Genomic DNA, 25,922 nt, shown 5'->3' on the forward strand with positions numbered 1-25,922 from the left:
ACACGACTTTTTGGTTCTGTTTTTCAGTTAGCATGCATTTCCATGAAAAGGAATATAGCATGAAATAGAGTAGGGAAGAACAGGAAAAAGGATTTGAAAAAGTATCTGAATCTGATTGAGTGTTAAGTTCTCTGGTTCTCATCCTGGGCTTCAGTGACACTTTCTAGACATGTTCAAGGTCAAGCTGTAAAACACAGGCTTTCTTTCTATTTAAAATCTTTTCTAGGTATAAGAAGAATAAAAATGATAGCTAAACAGAAAAATTAAGTAAGATGGATTCTGATAGATTGATTACAGAAGAATCAACAGGTTAGGTAAGTGTACTGGATTGAACACTGACCACCCAAAGATATCAGGTCTCCTGTAAATGTTACTTTATAAGAAAAAGGGACCTTTGCAGATGGGATTAAATTAAAGATTTTAACATGGGGAGATTATTCTAGATTACCTGGTAGGCCCTAGACCCAGTCACAACTGTTCTTATAAAAGAGAGGCAGAGAGAGATTTCACACACACAGAGAAGGTGGATACGAAGAGGAAGGCAGAGACTGTAGTTACGTGGCCACAGGCCCAAAGGCAGCAGAAGCTGGAAAAGGCAAGAAATGAATTCTCCCTCAAGCCTCCAGAGGGAGCAAGGCCCAAATGGCACCTTGATTTCAGCCCAGTGATAATGACTTCAGACCTCAGGCTGCCTGAACTCTGAAAAAATCTATTTCTATTGTTTTCAGACACTAAGTTTGTGGTAACTTGTCACAGCAGCCTCAGGAAACTAACACAACACGTTATGTTTTGTGGACTAGATTCAACAGGTATGAGAACATTTTAAAATTATAGCTGCTTCCCTTAGAACAATTCATCATTCTTCAGTTTCACATTAAGTATGAGTACAATGTCTTTATCATGTTATTCCTACCCATCAAGTATAAATTCTCAGGAGTGGTCACGGGAATATTAACAAGTTTAATATCATCCTCATCTGCTTTGTCCCAGGAGCTAGAATTGCCACAAGCACAGCTATGACAAGAATTGACACTCTGGACCTAAAATTAAGACAGACAGAAGTTACTTCAAAATCTCTTCTGTGATAGTATTTTGTGATCTTTTATATTTACAAATTATTTATATAAATCTTATTTCTGGTTAAAAAAGAACCCATGTAATTTTTACCTGAAGAAATAAATCTGATTATATTTAATCAAATTTAGGAGTCATAAGGCCCTTAAATATCCTGAATGCTTGTTTGCTCAAAAATATACAAGTAAATATTTTGAACATAAATTAGTTATTTTCCTCAAAAATCGAAGTTATTTTTATAGTTTACTGTTTCACTAAGTATTTACCTATAAACTTTATCTACATCTATTTTAATTTTAGGTAACTAGCTTATTTTCCTTTTAGAATTCATTACAATGCTGATTCTCTGCTAGATAATAACAAAAACTAAAAAGCCTCTATCATCTTCCCTTCTCTAGCAAGGTCCCCTGAGCTAATCATTTCAGTCAGCTCTATGCAAATGACTCCCAAATCTTGAAGTTCCATCCTATTATGAAAGATTTACCCCCAAATTTCTATCTGCCTGTTTGATGACTCCTTTCTGCTGGCATCTCAAACTGACTATGTAGAAAAAAGAGCCCTGTGTCTTCCCACAACAAAAGCTTCCTCCTCCCAAGTTCACTAACGGTACTTTCATCTCAATGATTTCTCAAACTAGAGAAGTAGAAAACAGGAAGTCATCTTCAGCATCTCTTCCCACACTTCTCACATCCAGTTACCAAGTTTCGTGAATGAACCGTGTCTCCCCTTTCCCATTCCTGCTGTCATGACCCTCACTTAGGCACTCATTAAGAGGCAGAAATCTGGGTTCACAGCCCTGGCAGGAGAATGACCAGGGCAGCTGAGGCACCTACAATAAAGTGATTCGACAGACTCCCTACTTACACTATTATCATGAAACGCCCTTTCTCTACTTCTAGTCGAGGACAGCTTCAATTCTCAACTGAGAGAATTCAAAACTGAGGCACTCCTCTGACACAGAGGACGTCCAGATTATAGAATGAGTATGTACTTCATTATCCTGCTCAGTTTCACAGAGGAACTGAAAGTCTGCATGCATTTGATCTAGATGTTCCTAGAGTAAAACTATCAAGTTTTAAAGTAAACTTTAAAAATTTAGTATATTTTTAGGCATTTAGGAATGGGGCAGCTATATATTCCAACGAAATATAGAAGCAAGATATGGAGCAGAATATGGTGTTCTACTAACTATTTTTAAAAATCGAGTACATACGAAGGTAGAGGCATACACTCCCTGAAAGCATACACATAAGAAACTGTCAAAGTTCATCTCTAAATAGAGGAATTGACAGGATCAGGAGCACATTTTTCACTGTCCATTTTTTTGCTTCTTCTTTATTTAGTAGCAAGTGCACACCCTACCTATTTTTAAAAGTAATTTTTAAACTATATTAGATTTAAACAAATATTAACTTCATTCCTTACCTGTCAACCAACAGTATATTAATGCTCAAAAGAAAGAGGTAAAGAACTCCACAGTTGGCTTCAGCAAGCCAAACACTGTGATCTAAGCACGCTCAGCAACTGACTTCTGGAAACTAGTACAATGTCTGCCCGCATCTTCCAGCCTTTTGCAGAATATCTAGCTTTGAAGCAACACTTCCATACTAACATCAGTCTCACAGGACCCCATGGGACCACATCACTTCACTCAAAAAACCTGGAACCAAACTGGCTGAATATTTAGCAAAAGGATAATTTTACTTTCCTGAGGAAAACAGGGTCAACCAGATTTCTTAAGGTTCTTACCAATCTAAGAGCTATCTGTAATTGTATGACATTTAAACCAACAGATAACAATAGATATATAAATAAAGTTAAAAAGGAAAAAATTAGTAAAATTTTTTCTTTACTTACAGAGGCTAAACTCTGTGCAGAACCTGAGTATTTACTGAAGAGTCCTCCATTAGCATAGTTACAAGACTGAGATCCTTTGTCTTTGGCAGAACTTAAAGATAATGTCAAATTCTGTCTGCTACTGGAACAACTTGAACCTAATTAAAACAAACATATTAATATTAAAAGTATCATTAACTCCAATGCCAAATTTCAGATAAAATTTCAAAGTTTATATATTCATTCAGAGGGCTGATTTCCCTCAAATGTGTAAATTATTAAATGTATACCATTATTAAAATCTGTATCTCCATATAATATTTTTAACAATGCTAAAATCTGCTTCTGAAATGAAGATTAAAACATTCATCTAATTAATCAAGGCAGTATTTGAATGATCTATTATAATTGTTATAAAAATGTTGGCAACTATGAATATTCAAATACAAATTTAACAAAATATAATCACTTCTTTCCTGAATTACATCTAAGCTTTTTTTTTCATCTAAACTTTATCTACATCACATTATATTGTAATTAGTCTTTTATAAGTCTGTCTCCCCCTAACCATTGACCCGTTCATCTAGGGCAGACAATGTGCCTTAGTTTATCTTAATATAGCAGTTAAGACACTCCTCAGTTCAAATCCTGGTACTTATTAGTTATATGAACTTGAGCACGTCACTTAACTTTTCCATATCTCAATTTTCGTTGGGTATAAAACATGAACAATAAGAGAGGATTACAGTCCTAATTCACAGGGTTGTTATAAAGGTTCAATTAACAGAGTGAGTACATAGAATGTAGCATGAATATGCTGCACCTGAGACCTAATAAAACCTCAGTGAGAGGCATCATTGTTTACTACACTTGGCACAAAACAGTTATTCATTAATTATTTGCTGGGCAAACAAATCACAAAAGCATGATACACTAAATTTAAAATAACTTAAAATTCAAAAAATAAGAAATCCAGCATGCTCAAGAAGTTATTTTTATTGATACAACTTGATAATATGTACCATATCTCTAACAAAAAGCTACAGATCCTATAAAGGCTAGTAATTTTACTTCTAGAACTTGATATACTTAGGGAATAATCAGACAAGTATATGCAAAGCAAGAAAAACAACTTAAAGGAAACAAGAGGGAACTGGTAAATAATTAGAGTAATTTACACAGTAAATTGAACACTAAGTACATATTAAAAATGATAGCACAGAGATAATATTTGTTGACCTGGAAAGACATTCTTACCCAATGTCAAATATTCTAAAAGCAGGTTATAAAAGGTATGAATTTTATTTAAAATACATAAGTCACTTACTTGTCTATAATAACAAAATGTTATATCTCAACATGATATTTAAATGCAAACATAAATGGACAGATCTATGCCAAAGTATTATCAGTAGTTACTTCTAGGTAGTAGAATTTCAAGTGACTTTAATTTTTTCTGTTTATCTATACTTTCTAATCTTTCTAAAATTAACCTGTATTACTTGTGAGTTAACTATCAAGGAAAGAAATTCTGGAGACTAAACCACTGAAGTCACTGCACTCCAGGAACGACTTACATATAAAATTCCCCTTGTAGACTTAACTCAGCTATTTCTACATACCTTTGTCTGATGCTGCTCTTTTAGTGTATTCAAGTATGAGGTGCTCTGGTTCCCATGGTAATATTTTTCCTTTCTTCTTTCCACGTCTTCTTTTAAAGTGATGGGCCAAAAAAATTACAGATACAGCACTCACTGCAGTTACTACAAATAACTTTTTAGCTACCGGTGAAAATTTGATCTGGAAAAGATACAATTAAATGGAAAAAAAGTCTTTTATTTGCTCATTTAAGATAGACATAAAAACTAAAATTATTCTTAAGCTAATCTAGTTCTAAATACTACAAAGATAATATTATTTCACTCTTTCAGTGACAGCTAGCCCAATTTGAATTTTAAGAACAAACCCCACAAAATGCAGTGATCTATTATCCACTGCTCTGAAGTTCTCAGGTAAACAGTAATACCCAAAAAGTCATCAGGAGCACAAAATAACCCCATTCATATCTGTTGAACACTAATGATTAATTCATGCAACTAAATCTTCTATTTGAGCCACAGCAAGATTTTTAATTGCAGGAATGATTAAACCAGACTGTCTAAATGAACCAAATTTTTTAAACTACTGGAAATTTGGGCAAAAATTAACTCAATTTCTAAATATTACTTGAATAAGCCCTTTTATTCTTGAATTCATTAACAAATATTTATTCAGCATTCTACAATTTACCAGGACTGTGCTATGAAAATTTAAATTAACATCTTATTGTAATTCTATTCAATAAGCACATATCAAATGCCTTCCATTGATCAAGATGCACCAGGTATATAGAGGATGTAGATCTAGCTTCCCCCAGTGTGCTAGAAGTAGAAAGAGATACATTCACAAGTAATTACAGTATAGTGTGACAAATACAGTCATGTGAGTATGTACTAAGTATTAACATAAGAACAAGAGGTAATTAACTTTGCCCTGGGGAACAGACACTATTTATCACCTAAAATGCAAAAGAACTTTAAAATAAAGCTATAGGCTTGGGGATATAGAGAGCTAGAAAGTTTCGCTTCCAACCTTACAACAACAAAAAAGCCAAATGGCAAACTCACAAATTTTTCTTGAACACATCAGAATGTGGAGGTCAGAAGGTAACCAAATGGCCTCAAAACTAAGGAGACACAGATACTGGCAGGGAGAGATAAGACATGAACACTGACATACAGGGACAAGACACAGGATCTCAGTAGGAAGAGTTCAGCCAGCCTGGTGGTGAGTTGATGGAGACTGAGAGTGTACTAGTGAGAGAGAGTGAAGCACCCCTGCCAGGGGGACAGGTGTGCTACAAATGTAAGTGTAATCCACACTTTTTGCATATTTTATCTTCATAAATCTCACCAAACACTCACAGGAAAGACTGCAAGAGTCCTAAGGAAGTCTCCCTAAAGATGCAGAATTGGGGAAGGGAAACAGCAGTTTTTGTGGAGGGACATGAACTGCATCAATACCCTTCTCCTTTGTCCCCAAAAAGGAACAAAAGCCTTAAACTGTAGGAGGCAGCTTTAACCTTAGAGAGAAATTTATACCATTAAATGCTTATAGTAAGAAAAAAAGAAAGGTATCAAATCCATAGTCTGAGCTTTGACCTTAAGAAACTAGAAAAAGAACAAATCTAATCTAAAGCAAGCAGGAAATTCGGAAGTAATGAAGACTAAACAGAAATCAATGAAATGGAAAACCAATGGAATAAAATCAAGAGCTGTTTTTTTTTCTTAAATAAATAAAACTGACAAATATCTAGTCAGTCTGATCAAAGAGAGAGACAGAAGACACATATTACCAAAATCATTAGTGAAAGAGGGGTCATCACTACAGACCTCACAGATAAGAAAAGGATAAAAAATGATTACTATGAACAACTCTATGCCCATAAATTCAACAACTTAGATAAAATGGACCGATTCCTTGAAAGACAGAAACTATCAAATTTACTCAGGAAGAAAATAGATAACATGAATATTTACATATTTACTAAAGAAACTAAGTATGTAGTTAAAACCTTCTAACAAAGAAAATTACAGACCAAATTCTACCAAATATTTAAGGAAGAAATATCAATTCCTACAAAGAGGGAACATTTCCCAATCATTTTATGAAGCCAGCATTATTACTACCATCAAAAAAGAAAGAAATTATCAAAAAAAAAAACACCACAGACTAATATTCATAGATGCAGAATTCCTTCACAAAATATTAACAAACCAAATTCAGCAATATATAAAAAGAATAATATATATGACCAAGTGGTATATATCCTAGGAATTCAAATCTGGTTCAACATTCAAAAATTCATCAATGTAATTTACCATAACAACAAACTAAGGAAGAAAAGTCATAATATAATCTCAATGGATTAAAAAAGACCAGCAAAAAACATGGAAATTTGGGCAAAATTCAACACTCACGATTTTTAAAAAACCTCTCAGCAAATTAGAAATAGTGTAATGGGTTAAACAGTGTCCTTGCTAAAATTTATGCCCACTCTAAACATCAGAAAGTGTCCTTATTTGAAAACAAGGTCTTTATCAATGTAATTAAGGTAAGAATCAAGATGAGATCATACTAGATTAAGCTGGGCCCTAAATCCAATGATAGTGTCTTTGTAAGAGACAGAAAAGGACACACAGAGACATAAAGGAGAAGGTCATGTAAACAGGAAGGCAGAGATTAAAATTACGACACAGCCAAGGAAAGCCTGGAGCTACCAGACGCTGGAAGAGACAGGAAAGATTCTCCCCTAGAAACTTCAAAGTGTGGCTCTGCTGCACCTTAATTTCAGCCTGCACAATTATAACAGAATGAATTTCTGTTATTTCAATCCACCAAGTTTGTAGTCATTTAAGGCAATTCTAGGAAACTCATACAGAAGGAAAATTCTTTAATCTGATAAAGCACATCTACAAAAAAAACCTATAGTGAACATCATACTTAATGGTGGAAGACTAAATGTTGTCCTCATAAGATCAGGAACAAGACAAGAATATCTTTTTACTATCATATTAGAAGTACTAGCCAGTGCAAAAAGGCAAGAAAAAAGAATAAAAGAAACATATATTAGGAAGAAGTAAAACTGCCTCTATTTGCAGATGATATGATTGTCTACATAAGAAGTCCCGAAGAATCTACCAAAAAAGCTCCTAGAACTTTAGGTAAATAGACTACAAAGGAAAAGATAGCAATAAGCAACTGGATTTAGAAATTTAAAAAGCAGTATTGTTTATAATAGCACCAAAAAAAGAAAAAAATCGCTTAGAAATAAATCTAACAAAATCTAACAACAAAACACTGTTGAAAGGAATCAACAAAGATAAAAGGAGAGATATATTCACAGATCGTAAAATGTCCTTTCTCTCCAATTTGATCTACAGAAACAACATAATCCTAATCAAAATATTGGCAAATTGTTTTGTAGATATTGATAACTTATTCTAAAAAAAAAATTTAGGAATGGCAAAATTATCAGAATAGCCAAAATAACTTAAAAAGAATAAAGTTGGAGAATTCACATTAGCCGATTTCAAGACTTCACTATAAAGTTACAATAATTAAGACAGTGTAGTATTGGTGAAAGAACAGACAAGATCAATGCAACAGAACAGAATTCAGAAATAAAGCTGGACAAATATAGACAACCTATTTTTCTCAAAGGCAAAAAGGCAATCCAAGGAAGAAATTTCTAGAAGAAAACACAGAAGAAAATCTACATAACCTTATAATCACCAAAACCCAGAAACAATCTGGATGTCCTTCAATAGACAAGTAGATAAACAAACTTCAGTACATCCATACAATGGAATATTACTCAGCAATAAAAAGGGACAAATTATTCAGATACACAGCAATGTGAATGAATCTCAAATGCATTATGCAAAGAAGTCAATTTCAAAAGGCTACATATATAATGTATAATTCCATTTACATGACATTCTGGTAAAGGCGAAATTATAGGACAGAAAACAGATCAATGGTGGCCAGCAGCTGGGAAATGAGCAGGTGACTACAAGGAGGCAGCACAAGGAAATTTGGGGGGTGACAGAACCATTCTGTTTGGTACAGTGGTGATAGATACAGGAGTCTGTACACTTGTCAAAACCACAGAACTATGCACAACAAAGTACAAAATGTATTATACATGAAATATTTTAAATCAGCCAGGATGTGGGGGAACCCAAAATGAACTGCAGAATGTGATCAATCAAACTGTTACAAATAAAGATACAAGCATACTGAAGAGGATGGGGAAGAAACAAGATGACCTAAGTAACAGTGAGATGACCTGAGTAACAGTGTGGTGACCAGATACTGCAAGGCTAAAGACAAAAAGAATTATACCCAAACACTGTACTTGGTAAATTTGTTTCTCAAAGGGGCTTGGTGGTTAGCAATTCTGAAATTATAACTGACCCTTGAAGAACTCAGGGGTTGATTTGAATATAATTTATAGTCAACCCTCCAAATCCACAGTTCCTCCAAATCTAGGTGTTCAACCAACCACAGACTGTGTAGTAAACTCTGTAGTATTTACTACTGAAGAAAATCCATGTATAAGTGGGCCCATGTTGTTCAAGGGTCAATTGAGCTTTTTATGTATATACTAGATACTGTAGTAAGGAAATACACCGTAAATAATACTATATTTTAGATAATGAGAGCCAGGTGTGTCTCACTGCTGGAGAAAGAAGTTGCAAATGAGCAAAATAGGAATGACAGAATGAGACCTGACTGAAGTCAGAAGCACCAATATGAACTCATGATTTGCCCTTTCTTTTCAATATACACAGACAGACAAATTCAAAACCAGAGTTGTGTGTGAACACACTGATCAGTATGCATTCACATATTTCCTAGCTGTGTCTCCTAGGAGGGCCCAGAAACAGCAACATCCTGGTAGCAATGTGCACACCTCACATCCAGATCTTAGTTCCTAAATGCCGGACACTCAAGAGAACTAAACATGGAGACTAAAGAGAGCCAAGGATCCCTGGAGAAGTGGGTGCTTCCAGGACTGAGGCAGAGAAAATACAAAATGAATCTGGAGAGAGGGGGAAAAAAAAAGAGGCCATGTCAGGCATGTCCAAAGGACACAGGAGCCAACCAAAAAGAGGTTCCAAACTTATATAAATAACTGAATAAATAATTAAAAGGGGAAAAAAGGACAACTCTTCCTTACAGAATAATTCTAAATAAGTGTAGAAGGAACGAGGGAAATAGAAAATCATCAATAAACACAACAGTAATAACTGTTGAAGGCAAGAGTCGCTATTTAAGTGCTAAAATTAGTGGCCAAAAGTTTAAGGAGAAACAAGATATTTAAACAGTCTCAGAGCATCTGTCTCCAAATTGACTTGCAAAGAGAAAAAACAGTGGAAAAACCTTAAGTGATCAAGGTTAACATCCCCAGTGACAAGACATCACCTTGTACCCCCGATATACTGCACTGTGGTATCGTGTCCAAAATGGATAATCCCAATCTAATTCTGAGAAAAATATCAGACACATTCAATTGAGGGACATTCTACAAAATACCTAATTTGTACTATTCAGAAGCACCAAGTCATAAAAGGCAAGGAAAAACTGAAGGAACTGTCACAGACTGAAGAAGACTAAGGAGACTAAAAGCGATGTGGAAACAACAATGAAACACAAGTAATTAAAAGAATACCACAGCTTTTAGATAAGAATATTATGCCTTTGTTAATTTCTTATTTTTAGTGACTATACTAGATAGAGTTATGATAGTTGTACATATTAAGGAAAATTGGGTAAAGGGTATATGGAAATTCTCTGTACAATGTTTACAACTTTTCATAAGTAACATTCTTCCAAAATAAAAAAAAGATAAAACTCTAACAGAACCTGTTAAGAGGGTGGAAAAACACGCTACAGACTGGGAGAAAATATTTGCAAACCACCTATCTGACAAAGGACTCGTATCTAGAATATATAAAGAACTCCTGAAATTCAACAGTGGAAAAAAAAATCCAATTAGAAAGCAGGCAAAGGACAAGAAGAGACATTTCATTTTGTAGAAGATGACATACAGATGGCAAACACATACACAGAGAGATATTCAACATTGTAAGATATTCAACATTAATAGAGAAATGTAAATTAAGCCTACTGTGACATACGACACATCTATTACAACAGCTAAAAAATTTTTTTTAGTGACAGTATCAAATCCTGGTGAGAACATGAAGACATTGAGAACTTCTCATACATTGTTGGTGGGAATTTAAAACGGAACAGCCACTCTGGAAAATAATTTGGCAATTTCTTTAAAAACTAAACATCTACTTACCATATGACCCAGTAATCACATTCCTGAGCATTTATCCCAGAAAAATAAAAACTTAAGGCCCACACTAAACCTATACACAAATGTTCAAAGCAGCTTTATTTATAAAAATCAAAACTGGAAACATCAAAACGTCCCTCAATAAGTAAATGCTAACAAACTGTGGTACATCCATATCCACTATGGAATACCACAGTAAAAAGGAACAAATTATTGAGCCTCTATTTATACAACTTCTGTGAATCTAGAATTACTTCAAGTTTTTAGAAAATAAAGCTGTATCAACCAACACAGCTGCCCATCCCAGTAAATTCAAACTAATGAACTTTTGGGAAAATTTTATGATCGGACTGTTTGCAAAACTATTCAATTTAAACCAAACTGACTCATGTTACACAGTTTGTTGTCTTTAAATATCATTTTACACTAAAGGGTTTCTTGTAGAAGGGGCGGACTCCAGGTATGGGGCATGAAAAGTAAGAGATAAGCCTGTAACAACCTCTTTTCATGCCAGACAGCAAGGAAGCTGCCAACAGGGTTGTACCTAAAGCACAAAGAAGCCACCTTGAATGGGCTCTCACTGGCCAAAAATGAGTTCACCTGAGAATAAATAAGGATAAATAAATGTAATGCTTTGAAGTACCAAATATGCTTAAATCTGTAAGGTCAAAATGATTTTTTTAAAACTCTCTTTGATCAGTTCTGAAGAATACTAGGGAACCATCTCATTATTTTACAATCTGGTCAGTAAAAAGGAAAGAAGCAATTATTCTGCCTTTTCTGTGCAAACTGCACCAAAGTGACCAAACAGTGACAAAGTTTCTCTTTACAGAGATATTTCAGCTAATAACTTAAGAAGGAAATACAGAACAATGTCACCATTTTGCAACCTCTTGAGTTAGCAGATCCACTAATAATTATGAAAGATTGCTAACACCACAAAAATTGAGTTAACCAGACATTATGTACTCCCCATGACTTAGCTTTACCACAAAACAATCTAATTGATATTCTGATCTATCAATTCATAGAACATACAGTGGAGAGAGAATAAATCAGGATTATCCAATCACAATAAAGAACCTGGTTTCTTCCATGCAGAAAATAAAAACAAAGCTTCACCCGACCACATCCACCCCAAAAAAGATGAGGGGGAACCTACAGATTAAAAGAGATCTCAGAGTGGACAGACACCCAAGAGATTTTAAAGCTATCTCAATTCTCAAATCAAACAAAACAAAAGCAAAAAGTATCACAGGACAACAGAGAAAATGGAAACACCAGTTGGATACTGATAATATTAAGGAATTACTATTGTTTGCAGGGATGTATGTTATTGTGGTGATTCTATTTTAAGAGGTGAGATATAAAATCAAACCTTTATGGATGAAATAATATAATGTATTGGATTTACCTCAAAAGAATCCAGTGGGGATGGGGGAGGAAATGGATAGGAAAACAGACGAAATAAGACTGCCATATGCTGAAAACTGTCCATGCTGGGTGTCAGGTACATGAGGGTTCATTAAACTACTCTATTTTACATATGCTCGAAGTTTCCTATAATAAAACTATTTTTAAAGACAAAAATTGAATTAATATAAACTTTAAACTATAATGTAATAGTAAAATAAAAACATTTATTCATTACCATTTAAAAACACACAATCATCTAGAACTAATAAGTGAGTTTAATAAAGTTGTAGGATATAATATCAATATACAAAAGTATTTTCATATACTAGTAATAGGTAATTGGAAACTGAAATTTTAAAAATACCATGTATAATAGCATCATAAAATACTAAATACTTAAGGATAAATCTGACAAAAGATGTGAAAAACATGTATCCTAAAATTAGCAAATATTGTTGAGGGAAGAGAAAGAAAACCTAAATACATGGAGAGATGTAACAGATTTATGGATTGAAAGACTCAAAGATGTCATTTAACCCAGAATGATCTGTACATTCAATGCAATTCCAATGACAATCCTAGCAAGTTTCTTTTTTTTGGTATGAACTGATAGTTGATTTCTAAATTTCATATGGAAATGAAAAGGATCTTGAATAGTCAAAACAATTTTGAAAAAGAAAAATAAAGTTGGAAAACTAACATTACCTGATTTCAAGACTTATTATAAAGCCACAATAAACAAGAATATCATATTGGCATAAAGAGAAATATAGATCAATACAACAGGATAGAAAGTACAAAAAACAACCCATATACAGATGATTGACTTTTGGCAAAGGTACAAAGGCAGTTCAGTAGAAAAAGGATAATCTTTTCAACAGCTAGTGCTAGAAAAACTGGTTATCCATATGCAATAAAATGGAATTTCAATTTATGTTTCACACCATACACAATAATTAACTCATGGATCATAGATCTAAACATAAAACCTAAAACTGTAAAGGTTCTAGAAGAAAGCATAGGAGAAAATCTTTGTGATCTTTGGTTAGGCAAATATTTCTTTGAGATGAAACCAAAAACCTGACCCTTTAAAAAAAAAAGTTGACAAATTCGGCTTCAGAATTTAAAACCTCTGCTCTTTAAAAGGCACTGTTAAGAGAATGAAAAGACAATCCAAAGAGTAGGATAAAGCCATTGCAAATCATGTATCTGACAAAGGAATTGTATCCAAAGCATATAAAAAACACTTAAAACTAAATAAGAAAATAAAAAACCCAATTAAAAAGTAGGCAAAAGCCCTGAACAGATACATCAACAAAGAAGATACACAAACAGCAAAAAAGCACCTGAAAGGATGTTCACATTAACTGGTCATTAAAGAAATGAAAATTAAAACCAAAATGAAATTCCCCTAAACACTTATATTAGAATGGAAAAATTTAAAAGACTGGCCATACCAGGGGGAGGGTATAGCTGAAGTACAGCGCATGCTTAACATGCACAAAGTCTCAGGTTTGATCCCCAGTACCTCCTCTAAAAACAAGTAAATAAACCTAATTACCTCCTCCCCCAACAAAAAAGAAAAAGAAAAAAAAAAAAAAAAAAAAAAAAAGACTGGTCATACCAATGGTACAACCACTTTGGAAGAAACCTGGCATTTTATTAAAAATTAAACATATACATACCTTATGATTCAGCCACTCGACTCCTACATATTTACCCAAGAGAAATGAAAGCATAGGTCCATACAAAGAATTGTATAGCAATGTTCATAGCAGCTTTATTTATAATTGAAAAAAAAAAAACAGGAAACCTAGAAGTTCATCACAAGTGGACAGGTGAATAAACTGTGGTACATTCACATGATGGAATACTGTTCAGTAATAAAAAAGAATTAACTACTGATACACACAACAACATGTATATATTTCAAAACAATTAGGCTGAGTGAAAAAAGCCAGACAAAAGAATGCACATATTGTATGATTCCATTTATATAAAATTCTAGAAAATGCAAACTAATCTATAATTACAAAAGCCTGGGGGAAAGTGAGGAAGGGGAGTTGGATGAGGAGATGCAAAAGCAGAGATTACAAAAGGGAACGATAAACTTTTGGAGATCACAGATATGTTCGTTACCCTGATTGTGGCAAGAATTTCACTGGCATATACACATATATGTCAAAACTTAAATTGTATACTTTAAATATGTACAGCTTAATGTGTGCCAATTTTACTTAAATAAAGCTGTTTTTAAAAAATAACATCTTGTTGTCAACAGGCACATGAAAAGATGCTCATTATTAGAGCTAATTATTAGAGATATACAAAGCAAAACTACAATGAGGTATCACCTCACACTGGTCAAAATGGTCATCATTAAAAACTCCACAAAAAACAAATGCTAGAGAGGGTGCGGAGAAAAGGGAACCTTCCTATACTGTTGGTAGGAAAGTAAATTGGTACAACCACTATGGAAAACAAACAGTATGGAGGTTTCTTAAAAAACTAAAAATAGAGTTATCATATAATCCAGCAATCCCACTCCTGGGCATATATCTGGAAAAAACTTTAATTCAAAAAGATACATGTACCCCAATGTTCACAGAAGCACTATTTACAATAGACAAGACAGAGAAGCAACCTAAATGTCCACTGACAGATGACTGGATAAGGAAGTTGTGGTATATTTACACAATGGAAACCACTCAGCCACAAAAAAGAAATAAAATAATGCCACTTGCAGCAACATGGATGGACCTGGAGATTTTCATTCTAAGTGCATAAGCCAGAAAGAGAAAGAAAAATACCATGTATCACTCATATGTGAGATCTAAAAAAAAAAAAAAAAGACAAACAAACTTATTTACAAAACAGAAAAAGACTTACAGACATAGAAAACAAACTTACGGTTACCGGTTACCGGGGGAAAGGGGGTGGGAAGGGATAAATTCTAACTATAGATAAAATAAACAAGAAGTTCATACTATATAACACAGGGAACTATATTCAATATCTTGTAGTAACTTGTGGTGAAAAGAATATGAAAATGAATATATGTATGTTCATGTATGACTGAAGCTGTACACCAGAAATTGACACAACACTGTAAACTGACTATACTTCAATAAAAATATATATACATAAAAAAAAGGGAGAAAGATAAATGTCATATGATATCACACATATGTAGAATTTTTTAAAAAATGATACAAATGACCTTATCTACAAAATAGAAACAGATTCATAGACACAGAAAATCAACTTATGGTTACCAATGGGGAAAGGGGGGGTAGGCATACATTGGGAGTATGAGATTTGCAGGTATCAACTACTATACATAAAACAGATAAACAACAAGGCCCTACTATACAGCAGGGGAACTATATTCAATATCCTGCAATAAACCATAAAGGAAAAGAATGTGAAATATATAGTGTAACTGAATCACTTTGCTACACACCAGACTAACACACATTGTAAATCAACTATATTTCAAAAAAATTTTTTTTAATAAATAACATCTTGGTTCTAGACATAAATCCAAAATAACTGCTCACTTTCTAGTATACCAGAAATGATTTATTTCTACTTGCCATCAGCATTTGGCATCAGTGACCATGATCTAACAAAAAATTTAAAACTATTCTTACTCTACTTTTCTTCCAAATCCATTTACATTCCTCCAAAATAATCATGAAAAATTGGAACATTCCAATGCCGCCTCAGATTTTTTCCCTTCACGAACTATAAAAATTATTCTCTCCAGTAATGTCTCTATTACAGGCATTGCTAAATTTTTGTTTCTTTCCATTTCTATGTTTTTCCCCTCTTGAACCATAGCTCCAGTGTTCATAGCAACCAAATGAGATTCGGGGGAAAAATAACAAAAACCAGATCTTGGAATTTGGACGCTAAACATCTAATAACGAAATGAATTGTAAAAACAGCACTATGAAGAACATCTTATTTTTCATTATATTTTATAAACTGCCATGACCTCACTATCAAAAAAATGCTTCTTAGATTAAATATAAAAATTAGTATTTCCTGTATAAGCAAATATAAGATAACAAAATTTAGACTTCCACTAAAGAAAACAATCTACTAACACAGGCCTAGTCACAGCAAAGTGATCATGCGTTCTTAAATTGTCAGGTCTACTATACCCTACCTGGGGCACTGAAGTTAGAGAACTTAGGAGACGTAAGTACAAAATTAAAACTACTCTGTCAGATATATAATGTGTCTTATTAATATGAATTCAAATATAATATAAATCAATTCACTTTTATTAAGACTCAAGTTCTATTCCTATTTTATGAATTATTTTTGCATAAAAGACCCATTGCAATTTGCAGTCATAATCTCATGAAAAAAGAAATCCTTCCATGACAAAAATAAGCAAATTTCCCAGGGAAAGATTTTATCACAAGTAATCCAGATGACAAAAGGTCTGAAAGTCTCTACTATGCCTCCCACCTATGACTTCTCATTTTGTTATTTCTTTCTCCCCCAGAGGAAAGTTAATTACTTCCTATATCATTGCCTGGGACACTGAAAATAGAGAATCTCAGAATCCCAAAGCTCCGAGCTGCTTTTTGAGATGATACAGTCCATGTCCTTATCTCTAGGCAAAATGAAAACTTTATCCTATGCATTCAACATGAATTGAGTACCAACTTATGGGCCACTGAGAATGCAAAGAAAGGAATAAGACACTGCCCCTTGTGCTCAGATTTCACAATCCTCCCCACACCATAACTGGATGCCACTGTTTAATATTCTTGTCCACTATCCCCTCCTCATCTAATGTTCTCTGGAGACAAAGTTATTTAGTCACACACAAGTCTCCTGCTCCATAAACCTTACTTCCCATTACTCAGCATAAATTTCTTACTAGAAATTGATTCCTTTAACACAGTACTTACCACACCATTTTTGGGAGGGGTCAGGGGGTGCTCTAAGAGCCTCATTGAGATTCTAAGCTCACTAAGGGCAGGGACTATGTCTAGATCCTCTCACCACTTTATATCTTGACTGAAACAGAGTAAGATACTCAATTAATGTATTTTGAATAAACATCTCTGATAACTGGAACACAACACATATCACAGGCTAACTGTAAACTTTGGACAAATGGGGGTAAATTATCTTCCTCAAGAGGTTTCTGTGAAAGGAGGTAACATATGTAAAGTAATATGTGACGTACAGCAGGCGTTCAAAAATGTGCACTTATTATTTTATTTTAATTTTGTAAAACTTTTTAAACAAACACCTTATTTTGAAATAACTTTGGATTTAGTTGCAAAGATAGTAGAGAAAGTTCCCATGATACTTTTTTTCTGACACTAACATCTTACATAATCATAGTACTCCTGTCAGAACTAAAAATTAACATTAGTACAATATTAACTAAACTGGAGACTTTCTGCTACTTTCATCAGTATTTCCACTAATGCTCTTTTTCTAGCTCAGAACCAAGTCAGGATACCACACTGCATTTAGACAGATTTTTATTTTTAAGTGCTTAGCTAATTCTCAGAGTTTCCTGTTTAAAATTCTGAATTTGTAGAATCAACAAAACTACTTACCACTTCATATTGTGGTTTTCAACTGAAACACAGGGTCAGTTTGTCTTAATATGACACATAGTAATATACCAAAGTAAATCTTAAGAAAACCACAGAAGCAAAAGAGACTTAGGTATTCTGCTTAGAGTATTTATTCTTTAAATGAAAGAAAAAATATTTGGAAAATATACCATTCCTTAAATAGATGACACAGGAAAGTAAAATAGGAGTTAACATTTATTGGGGTGCTCACTCATCTTTCCTGTGTGCCAGACGCAATGCTTTTCATCCCTTTTACAGATGATACAAATTGGCTTTAAAGAGGTCAAGTAACTTGTCAAAGATCACACAATTCCATGGTGATGGAACGTGAATCAAAATGCATCACACATGTGTTTAAATTCATGAACGCCATGCATCGTGTGTTGAAATTACTTCAGTCACACTGATGATAGTTAACTGTAGAAATGAATCACATCCAACAAGGATTGTCAATTTTTGGAAGCTGAACTAATGAACAAAAATTTTCATATATGTTTTTCTTCATAAAAAATGTCAGTACAATTCTAAAGCTACAGAGCTGTCCAAACAAGAACTCTGAGCTTTTCCTTCGTCTTTTCTTGGTCCTTTGATGCTATTCAAACTACAGCCTGCTCTCTTAGTACAGGAACAACCAACTTTTTTGGTAAAAGCCAGGTAGTAAATATTTTAGGCTTGTGGAACATACAGTCTCTATTGCAACCACTTAACTCTGCTGTTGTAGCACAAAAATAGTCACACATAATATATTAACAAACAAGCTTGGCTGTGTTCTAATAAAACTTCACTTACAAATAAAGGTGGTGACTTGATTTGGCCCATAGGCTATATTTTGCTGACTCATCTTACTGCATTTCATGACATGGAATGAGTTTTCAATACTCAATACCATGACAGAATAGACGATTTATCCTTAAGTTTACCTGCAATGACTCTGTATTATTATTTTTTTAATATCCCATGAAACAAAGTGGACAACAGTCCTAGCTTCAGAAAATTATTCCTAGGATTAAAAAGCGTGTAGTAGCAGAATCAGTTTGGGCAAAAGATACAAAAATAATTCATAAAAGATATAAAATGCTAGTGTCATTTTTCAAATATAATACTCTGATTTCTAAGCTGTGAAAAAACAGGTATTGCCAAATACTACTGGTGAGGTTGTCCACCAGTACAAAACAATATTGTCCTTATGAAAGGAAATTTAACACTACCTATTAAAATTTAAATGCATTTACTCTCTGACCCAGAAATTCAAAGTCTAAAAAATTTACCCTATATCTGTACCTAAGTGAAATGAACTAGATCGAGACTATTCATTATAGCACTGTTCACGATGAACATGATAAAAAAAAAAACCCAAATGTTCATCTTTAGAAACATCATGTAGCCATAGGGGAAAAAAAGAAAAAGAAGATCTACATGTATTATGTGAAAAAAATCTCCAGGAAATATTTTAAATACAAAAAAGCAAGAACGTAGGTGGTACACTACCTTCTATAAGAAAGAGTAATTTGTGACAATGTGGATATACATTTAAGGCATTATGCTAAGTGAAATAAGTCAGACAGAGAAGATAAATACCATATGATCTCATTTACACATAGACTCTAAAAAATTTTTAAAAATTTAAACCTGAGCCCACAGATACAGAGAACAGACTGGTGGTTGCCAGAGGCGGGGGGTAAGGGTTGGGCAAAATGAAGGGGGTCAAAAGGCACAAACTTGCAGTTACAAAATAAAGTAAGTCCTGAGGGTGTGGGAAAAAAAAAAAAGAAAGAAAGTAAGAATATATAATTGCTGATATCTGAATAAAGAAACCCTGAAAGATATTCAAGTAATATAAATGGTTACCCACAGAAAGTGGATAGGAATTGAGATAGAATAAAACACATATATGTATGTACATATGTGTGTGTGTGTGTGTAGTTTTGAATTCTGAACCATGTAAATGTATTAGCTATTCAAATAATAAATTTTAAAGAATAGTATTACTTTAGGATCTCTGTAAGAATTAAATGAGTTTGTAAATGTACCTAATATAAAAAGTCCAACACAGTACTCAACACAGTGGGTTCTGCTATGTCCTGTTGCTGTTTTTCCTAAATGTCACCCAAAATGTATAACTTAAGCAAGTAAAAAAATAAATATCAAACACTTAGACTCAATATTTTCATCTCTAGGAATCTATCTTAATAAAAATCTAAAAATTGGACAAAGATTTATATATAAATAATGAACTGTTGACACAACTGCAAAACTCAAAAATAAAGAAATATTCAATAAACTATAGTACACCTGTATTTATAAAGCATTTTTAATGACAAAGAAAATGCTCAAAATATACAATTTTATAATGTCAAATGAGGGGGACAGGGCAGTGGGGATGGGGAGTGAAGGATTAGGGACAGAGACATATGCAGAAATAAAAGACCTATGGAAAGTATAGCCAACAAGCTTTTATAAAGGGATTGTTGGCAATTTTATTTTCTCTCCAATTCTCTTCTGCATTTTTAAAATTTGCTTTTAAGCATGTAATCCTGAAAAAGGAAAAGAAAAAAAAGAAGAGAAAATGGGTTTTGAGATCAAAGAAATGCAAGTTCAAATCTCATATATATGCAGTTTTAGACAAGCTAATTAAGCTCTTTAAAAGTTAGCAGATCTTGTATAGCACAGAGAAATATATACAAGATCTTGTGGTAGCTCACAGAGAAAAAAATATGACAATGAATATATGTATGTTCATGTATAACTGAAAAATTGTGCTCTACACTGGAATTTGACACAACATTATAAAATGACTATAACCCAATAAAAAAAAGTTTAAAAAAAAAAGTTAGCAGATCCATAAAATGGAGATGATATCCTAATTCCAGGGTTATTTTGAGGATTAGAGACTTATGTAAAAAAGATTTAACTAATGTCTTAAACATAGTGAACACTAAGTAGTAATTACCACTCTCGTATATCTAATTTGTGTAACATCCTATCCTAGCTATGTAAAACTATATTTCATCCCTCTAAGATACTATTCATTTTAAGATGTAAACAAGTTTTAGAAATGTTGAAATGTGAAAAATGATCACCTCAGATTTGATGAAATTTAAGTTTACTGAACTAAATACTACTTTCTACACATCTTTTTATTTCTACTATGGAGTACAAATTGCATTAGAAACAAATATTAAAAATAAAAGGACTATTCCCATATGAGATACACAAATGGATAGAAAGCCCGTGAAAATATGCTCAACATGGCTAATCATTAGGGAAATACAAGTCAAAACCACAATGAGATGCCAACTCACTCCCATTAAAGTGGCTACAACTAAAGAAACAGAAAATGAGTGCTGGCAAGCATGTGAAATAATTGGAACCCTTGTGAAGTGTTGGTAGAAATAAAAAATGGTACAACCACTATGGTAAACAGCATGGTAAATCCACAAAAAATAAAAAATAGAATTACCATATGATCCAGCAATTTCATTTCTGGGAATATACCCAAAAGAATTGAAGCAGGAATTTTAATAGATATTGATACAGCCATGTTCACAGCAGGATTATTCACAAAACCCAGAAGGCAGAAGCAACCCAAGTGTACAGCAAAGGGTCAATGAATAAACAAAATGTGGTATATACATAAAAATCTAATGTTATTCAACATGAAAAAGAAGGAAATTCGGACATGCTACAACATGGATACACTTTGAAAGTATTATGCTAAGTGAAATAAGCCAGACACAAAAAGACAAATACTACATAAAACTCCATTTAGGAGGTACCTAAGGTACCTAGAGTAGTCAAATTCATAGAGACAGAAAATAGAATGGTGGTTGCCAGTAGCTGGTGGGAGGGAGAAGGAAGAACTGCTGTTTAGTGGCACTAGAGTTCTAGTTCTGCAAGATGAAAAGAGTTCTGAAGACTGGTTTGCACAACAGTGTCAATGTATCTAATGCTACTGAACTACACATATAAAAATGGTGAAAACGGTAAATTTCGTTATGTATATTACCACAATAAAATAAAATTAAAATTAGAGGATTGCAATAGTGAGAATAAGTCCATTTGAATGACAGAATTCTCTGAAAATAATTGTAACAGACTGCATAAATTTACTGTGTAAATTCAAATTTTTAAAGTAATATAATCCCCTTTCAAGAGTTATAAATACAAAAACAACAAAAAAAAATGAAATAAATAAAAATCAAGTAAGTTTTAAACTACTTTAATAAACACTTTGAACCATTTAAAACCCCAAATGAAACTTAAATACTGTAAACACAATATGCTATGAGCAATAAACTTATTATTCAACTTTGTATTTGTTTCCTTTTTGTTTTTTTTTTTTACCTGGCAGAGAGAATAGTACCAAGACAGAGGAAGATCAAAGACTCTTAGCGCTGCTGTCTTCAAGGAAAACTGTGATTTGCTTACTGTTTCTTCTGACATGACTCCTCTTCTAATCTTCATTAAATGAAACATAAAAATACATTAGCTGCAAAGATTTTTGGTTACTCTACCAAATGAAACATACAAATTGAAAATATCAACATTTTTTTTCCACAGATAATTAATCACATTACACTTACATGAAGAAAATAGCATTCTGAGTCAAATTTTCTTGAGCTAGAAGTTTATTTATCTCTAAAGTAGCCAAAAAGAAAATGAGTTAGATTTGAACTTTGAGTTGAAGTAATAGATTTTCCTTAGAAAACTGCAGGTTCTAGTTTCTTTTCTGGTTAACTAAATGTTTCAGCTTTTAAATAGTAATTTAAAATACTTCTCTTCTCACTTATTTTCCTCAAATAACAGCAGGGGTGGTAGGGGGTGCAGTTCTCAAAGGAATCTGATTGGAATCATGACTCCTGGGTCTAGAGAGGAACCTCAGAGCTCACTGAACTTCAGAATGCATACAGTTATTCGTCTACTGTCCCATTTTACAGCCCTTGAAAGAAATGCCACACATATGCTATGAAATTTTTAAAAATTTTTGATGCCTATTTCTACTGAAGTCAAAGAAAGAAAAGTCAGGTGTCTATAAAGGCAGCTGTCACTGAGCGAGGTCCTTACAGGTAGCAGAACCTTGATAGAAATATGATGGTTCAGGGACTGAGTCTATGTTTTGTAGAGCCAAAAACTCAATTTTATCAATATACCCTGTTGCATACACACTAAACAAATTCACAGAGCACTGATGTATAAATTAGTTCACATATTTATTCATTTATAATAAAGAAATTACACTCTCTAGTGAAAGAATACTTTTAAATGCTATCAAAACATACACTCCTTGAAATAAGACATTGTAGAGAGTTGAATTAAGTAGAAAGGCTGTGTGCTGAGCACAAAATTAATGGGTCCTGATGAATACTTCATACAGGTCAAGAAAAACCCTGAGAACTCTTGTATACAGGAGTAAGCTTCTCCACTACCCAGAATGGTGATGCCTACCAAATTTAATATTTCTTTTTCTTGGATAGTGCTGTACAGACTTTACCAAAGAGAAAAATAAAATTACCAACAATTCTTCTAAAACAGCTTATTTACTATATTTTCTTTCTTCCTTTTTTTTTCGCTATAGTTTTAGACTAACCGCTTCCGTTAACACCCGCCATTATTACAGACAAATATTAAAACCATTGACTAAGTAGTAGTTTCCTTTCACATCAAACACAATAATACCTGTTAGGATGGGTGACCGCTACTGATACGTAACCTTATTCCTTATTAGTGACAGTCACAGAGTGTAAACTTAAATCCGCCTCACGCATATCCTAATCACAATTTTTCGGCTCAGTATAATTAGTTCTAATTGAAGTACATTTATTCCAACCAAAAAACTGTGATATAGACATATTATTGAGAAATACAAAGGAAATAAAGAAGAATCAGTTAAACAAGTGAAATGGTCCTGTAGGGAATGAGACGAGGCGTGGAGGGAGGTCGGGAGGGATCCACTTTCATTATAAATGCTTCTGTAATATTTGATTTTTTTTAACAAGTGCCTACATGTATTACTTTTCTTAAATGCTACACAAAAAAAGTGGGGGGAAGCACATTTACCCCCACCAAAAAACTGACAACTTTTTTTTTAAGAAATGTTTTTAGTAATTAAATAGATTCCGGATGGTTAAAGCTATCCATGCTACTGCATTTAAAAAAAAAAAAAACTGAAACAAATCCATCCAAAGTGATTTTCTCCATAATAGAGTTCCAAATTTTTAAGCAGAGGAGAAAGAAAAAACAGCAAACACTTCAACTTGATGCAGGAGTTTCCTTAAAAGAACTCCAACAAATGTCTATTTTTACATTGTAACCACCTCATTCCCTTTCATTTAAAATCACTGAGGAAGTGATCCAAATTTAATCATTAATAACTGAATAGCTTTTTAAAATCTAGTCATTTCAGTTGCTTTCATAAGTATTAATTAAAATAAACATGAAGTCACTTTCATGATTATTCAGATTTGCAGAGGGGGTTAAAATGTCACCAAAAATATTGTACTCCATAATATTACTCGTTTCTCTCCATTCTAATCACTGAGAGTTAAAAATAAGTGTCATAATTAGAGTTTGCTTCTTAAACACCCTAAAATTCTATCTGTAAGTTGGACTTTATAAATTCAAGCAAGAATGAAAGTCTAAAATACCCCGAAAATTTTGATGTGAAACAAAAATCTATACAACCGAACTCTGAAAAGATACTTTAAATACAGCAAAAACGCTTACTTGCAATAATGATAAATAATAATAATAAAGCTCTATGCATGAGCAAGACCTTTGGAGTCCTCTATCCAGAAAAGGTTTAACAACAGAAGGGCTCAGACGCCACAAACCTCCCGATGCCAAATTATTCTCTGAAAGCACCTTCAAAGAAAGCATAATCTCCCTCCTCCAAAAACCACTCCCCCGCTCAAACCACTGACATTCCTGCAGAAACTTGGACCACAGTAGCTGCCCCACCTGCCGCAGGACTCCCCCACCCCCACCGCGCCCTCCTCTGCGGGCTTCCTTTCTTTACCAAGAAAGAGGACCAGAAAAGGGGTCCCCTCTCCGCTTGGCCGCCCAGACCCCAGCGCGGACTCCGAGCGGTCGCAAGCCCAACCTGATTTAGCGCTCTGGAAGGTCCCCCGCTCCGGCTTTCCGTGCCTCCACCCGCACTCGGAGTCCAGAGGGCCCAGGCCGGCCCTCCAGCCACCCCTCCACGCCCTGCCGCCTCTGCCCTGCGGCGGTCCGGACCCCACCCGCCCCCTCCACCCGCGTACCTGGAGCTCCAGGCCAGGTGCAACCGACCCAAGCCTCCTTCCCCGCCGCAGCCCGGCGCTCAGCCACAGCCTGGCCTCGGGGGCGGAGTCCTTCCGGGGTCAGGAGTGGGACGGTGGAGAGAAAGTAGCTGGGGCCTCCTGGCCTTACTGCGTGAGGGTCTACGTGTGAAGCAGCTCCCGCCATTTTTGTTAAGGGCAGAGGCTCCCGCCTTGCGGAATGGATACAAAATATCGAAAGGCAGAATTGCAATTCTTTAACAGCAATGTCAAGAGCTAATATCGTAGTTTGGAACCTGCCAATCTGATGAAAATTATGGAGGCTTTCCCTCCATATGTCACTTAAATATATTGTTAAAAGAAAACAAGCTCATACATTATTAAAAGAAAAAAATACATATAATATATAGAACACAAGGTTAGATGCCCCAAACCAATCCATGGATCCCAGATTAAGATCTTCTACTACAAAAAAAAAAAAAAAAAACTACTACAGACCCTCAGCCCCTAAATGACTTAATGTTGAGGCATTCCAATATGCTATTAATGATAAAGTTATTATTGATTTCAATTCCTCGTTTGCTTTTCTCCATTGTTCCCACTGAATTAGGCTGCCAAAGACTAGGTCAAAGAATATGGTCAACTATGAGGGGTTAGGCAAGATATTCACAGTTCTGAGATTCTGTCTAATACATAGCAATCTAATGGGGAGAAGGAGAGAACAAAACAGTATGCTGTTTCTATGTGCAGTCCTGAGCCAAAACATTTTGTTAGAACTGCAGATTTTAAAATTCCAATTTCTGAGCATATTTG

At 34.1% G+C, this 25,922-nt stretch overlaps 1 protein-coding gene across 3 annotated transcripts in view; it reads right to left on the reverse strand.

The window, feature by feature from the left end:
- MIGA1 (mitoguardin 1) overlaps positions 1–25,221 on the reverse strand; it is a 74,569-nt gene extending 49,348 nt beyond the window's left edge. Inside the window, exons 1-5 of one of the 3 annotated variants that reach the window (XM_064493429.1) lie at positions 25,113–25,220; positions 22,198–22,306; positions 4,533–4,710; positions 2,932–3,068; positions 914–1,040 (exon numbers count right to left, since the gene is read on the reverse strand). In XM_064493429.1, the coding sequence (XP_064349499.1) occupies positions 914–1,040; positions 2,932–3,068; positions 4,533–4,710; positions 22,198–22,296 (541 nt within the window). In that variant the 5' untranslated portion in view covers positions 22,297–22,306; positions 25,113–25,220. Of the gene's footprint in view, positions 1–913; positions 1,041–2,931; positions 3,069–4,532; positions 4,711–22,197; positions 22,312–25,112 lie in introns of all 3 variants that reach the window. The other 2 variants (XM_010989059.3, XM_064493430.1) reach the window with 2 other exon arrangements.
- Positions 25,222–25,922: the final 701 nt, after the last annotated feature.

The sequence above is a fragment of the Camelus dromedarius genome, chromosome 14, assembly GCF_036321535.1.
Source record: "Camelus dromedarius isolate mCamDro1 chromosome 14, mCamDro1.pat, whole genome shotgun sequence".
Lineage (NCBI taxonomy): Eukaryota > Metazoa > Chordata > Mammalia > Artiodactyla > Camelidae > Camelus > Camelus dromedarius.